This window comes from Lemur catta, chromosome 3 (assembly GCF_020740605.2).
Source record: "Lemur catta isolate mLemCat1 chromosome 3, mLemCat1.pri, whole genome shotgun sequence".
Lineage (NCBI taxonomy): Eukaryota > Metazoa > Chordata > Mammalia > Primates > Lemuridae > Lemur > Lemur catta.
The window spans coordinates 27,380,421-27,384,161 of NC_059130.1; the positions used below are offsets into that span (position 1 = coordinate 27,380,421).

A 3,741-nucleotide genomic window follows, 5' to 3' on the forward strand; every position below is an offset into this window, starting at 1 on the left:
CGACAGACATTCAAATTCTGCATCATTTCCCTCCTTTCAAAATTCTGCCCCAAATTTTATGATCATGTGTCCACTCCTTCAGGTAGTCTAACAGACCCCACCCCACCCCCAAAGCCAGGCCACTCTCCTACTCTCCCACACCTCCTGTGCTGACTTCTGCCAAAGCGCGTGTGACATGGCATGGGGATTTCTGCGGAAGCAGGTTTCCCCCCACCAGAGTTGAGCATCTTAAGGCAGGGGTATGGTCTTTCATCTCCGTATCTCCGGCATCCAGCCCAATGTCTTAGGGGAAAACCTTTGGAGCAATCCTTGATTTTTCAATTTCCGCCTTCAAAACGTACCCGGAATCTGAGCACCCCTTATCACCACCATCGCCACCACCCTACCCCAGTCCTCCATTCATCCTTCGAGTGACCCAGGGCTGCAGGGCCCTGTATGGTTGGCGTGAGCTACAAGTGACTATTGAGTGCTTGAAATGTGGCCACTGGAAGTATAAAATGTACACTGGATTTCAAAGGCTTAAAAAAAAGAAAAGAATGCAAACTATCTCACTAATAATTTTTATATTGTTGAAGTAGTAATATTTTTGATCTACTAGGTTAATAAAATATCTTGTTAAAATTAATTTCCCCCGACATTTTCACACATTTTTTAATGTGGCTACTAGTAAATGTTAAATGACACATGTGGTCCATATTATATTTGTATTGGAAAACACTGCACTAGGGAATCTCTCCTTAGCTGGTCTCCCAGCTTGCACTCTTGCCTGCACCCTACAATCTGCTCTCCACAAAAGCAGCCACAGTGATCCTTCACAGAGAGCGTAATGGAATCACCCTGCTCTGCTCATCAACCTCCTTGTCACTCCTGTGGCTCCTTAGCACATTTGGGATAAAGCCCAAAGTCCTCCCCACATCTGTAGGCCCCGGTTACCTGCTTCCTGTTACCTGTAGGACCACATCCCCCACCTCACCCCATCTCAGTTACTGTACCCCAGGTACACTGGCTTCTGTGCTGTTCTTTGAGCAGGTCAGGAATGTGCCTACTTCAGAACCTTGGTCTCTCTCTGCCAGGAACTCTTGGCCCTCAGATATCTACAAGTCACTCTCCTTCATTTCTTTCAGATGTCTGCTCAAAAATGTATGTTGACCATCCCATTTAAACCAACATCCCCCTCCTTCCCCTTCCACCCTAACTGTACTTCTCAACTTCAATTTTCTTCATATAATCTATCTATACTTACCAGTGTATCATATGAGATATGTAGATATAGACACAGACATAGATATAGATATAGATATGTACTTTAGAGACAAGGTCTTACTACGTTGCCCAGACTGGACTGCAGTGGCTATTCACAAGCACAATCGTAGCTCACTGCAACCTCTAACTCCTGGCCTCAAGTGATCCTCCCACCTCAGCCTCCCAAGTAGCTGGGACCTCAGGTATGCACCACTGCTCCCAGCCATGTGATATTTTTATTTGTTTGTCTATTCATTTATTTTCTATTCCCTCCCCAATAGTATGCAAGCTCTGAGAGGAGAAGGACTTTGTACCTTTTGTCTCTGCTACTCAGGGAACATTTGTTGAATGAAGGAATGAATGCATAAATAGTGGGCATTCAATAAATACTTGCTGAACAAATGAACAAATGGAGCAGGGGATCTAAAGGTTCTAAATAAGGCCGGCAGACAGCAGGGGTGAGGTGTGATCGCGTTTGGGGGCCATGGGCATGGAAAGAAAAAGGTACACACTGTTGAGAACTTTTCATGAGCACATTTATTGACTCTTACTCCCCTCAGGCAAGGCTGGGTTTGGGGGAGGGAACTTAATGGCCCTCCTTGGGGACATTGCTGGGGGAAAAGCCCTCAGAGAGCTTCCTACTCTTTGTGGATATTCTCGTGGGCAGTCTTTAGCACAGAGGCCACCAGCGTTGTGAATTCAACAAAGTCGACCTGTTGATCTCTATTGGCATCCAGACCGGCGAATATTTTGTCAACAGTCTCTTTGTCTTTGGTATTCTAGAAGAAAGAAATAGCAGAGACCTTGAGCTCATAACCTCCACACAAGACTCTTTCTCAGGCTTCTCATCCCTCAGCACCCAGCTTTGGGGGCGCCCGGGAACATTAACTCATTAGCCAAAACTGTGTTAGATAATCTAATGTGACAAAACAGAGGACGCAGCTGTCATGAACCATCCTGGAACCATCAAGGCTTCACCTGGAAGGTACTCTGCAGCTCGCCTAACCCAACCCTCCCCTGTCCTGCCACTCCTCACTTTACATGTGAGGAAACAAACTCCAGGGATAGGAACTGAGTAGAGCCTTGAGTGATAGAGCAAGTTATTGAGAGAGGGAGGCAGAGGTCTTCCCTAACAGCATGGGAGAGCCTCCTCGGGAGCTCAAACTGGGGCCAGCCCCACCCCAGTCCTTGTCCCACCATCCTCCTTCAGGTCTTGCCACTCCCTTCAGTGCAGCAATGAGAGGGGCACCCCCTACCTTGATGGTGTTTGCAAGTTCCTTTGACAGCAGCTGCCTCAGCTCCCCCTTAGAGAGGGTGTCGAAATCCCCCGTCCGAACTGAGTATTGGTGGAAGACGTTGATGATTCCCTCCATGTGCTCTTCAAGCTTACTCATCTTCTCAGCTTCACGTTAACCTTTAAAGAGACAAGGGAGGTCTTGCAGCAGTCTTTCTCCCACCCCCAGCATCCACTCTCCCCTCTCTTTATGCATCAAGGGCTTGAAGAAAGCACATCCACCATGGCTGCTTTGTGGTCTCTCTGCTCTGTGTTGATCCGTGGTGAAGTTTTCATTTGTGGATAGGATGGGGAAGAGAAAATCACATAATACTGCCTACAGTCTAAAAGAATCATCCTCAATTGCCCATGGTGTTCCATACCACCTCGTCCACCTGGGAGGATAATTTGGAGGGTATTGTTCACTCAAGCTCACCTGGGAAGGGTTCTGTGGTGAGCCAGGCTCTTTGCTTTCCTCAGTCAGTGGTACTTTGGCCACATGTCTCTTACAAATGGTCCCACCCAACCTCTGCTTAGCCATCCCTAAGTCCTGAGGCTGCATCTACCAAGCACAGCAAGGGCTGGTCTACTTGGGTCCAAAATGCAATGTCAGCCCACAGGTGCTCAGGCAGGTAGAGGGTTGTGGCTTCCAACACCCCGTGATTGCAATGAGACCACCTACAATTACCACCCTGTAGACCACTGAGGACCCAGCCATGTAAAGGATACTTACCCTTCAATGCACAGGAATGTGGAGCTATAGCAAGAAGTCAGCGCTGGTGAAGTGCACTGAGCTAAGGAGGTTTTTATAAGCCAGTCCAGCCTCCACATTCAACCGTGGATGAAGAAATCTCTCTGATTCATCATGAGGCAATTGCTAGACGGCGCTCTGTTGCTCAAGAGAAGCTTCAAACCTGTGGCTTTGACTGAAACAGGTGCTCAGTTGCACCCACCCTGAATCTCACCTTCCTGTTCAACCTTAAAAAAAAAAAGGCCCCACCGCACCCACACACCTTCCTGTCCAACCTGAAACAAAAGCCCCTGCCCCACCCACCCACACATGGGTGCCCTGCACATTTCTCAGCCCTGAGCCAGGGTCCCACCTTCGGGTTTAGCTTCACTCTCTACTCCCTAATAAAAGCAAGCCTAAGAGAACACATTTCACTGTCTGGGTGGCGCCTGCCTGGAAAGGGAAGGAGAGGAGAGAGGCATTTGTTGAGAGTCTA

General features: G+C 48.1%; 1 protein-coding gene across 1 annotated transcript; it reads right to left on the reverse strand.

Annotated features, from left to right (window-relative positions):
• Positions 1–1,761: 1,761 nt before the first annotated feature.
• Positions 1,762–3,353, reverse strand: S100A12 (S100 calcium binding protein A12). Its single transcript, XM_045546362.1, has 3 exons — positions 3,249–3,353; positions 2,499–2,656; positions 1,762–2,021 (listed from the first exon to the last, which is right to left on the reverse strand). Exons 2-3 carry the CDS (start codon positions 2,634–2,636, stop codon positions 1,881–1,883), a joined length of 279 nt encoding a protein of 92 aa, XP_045402318.1. The 5' UTR covers positions 2,637–2,656; positions 3,249–3,353; the 3' UTR covers positions 1,762–1,880.
• Between the last annotated feature and the right edge of the window lie 388 nt (positions 3,354–3,741).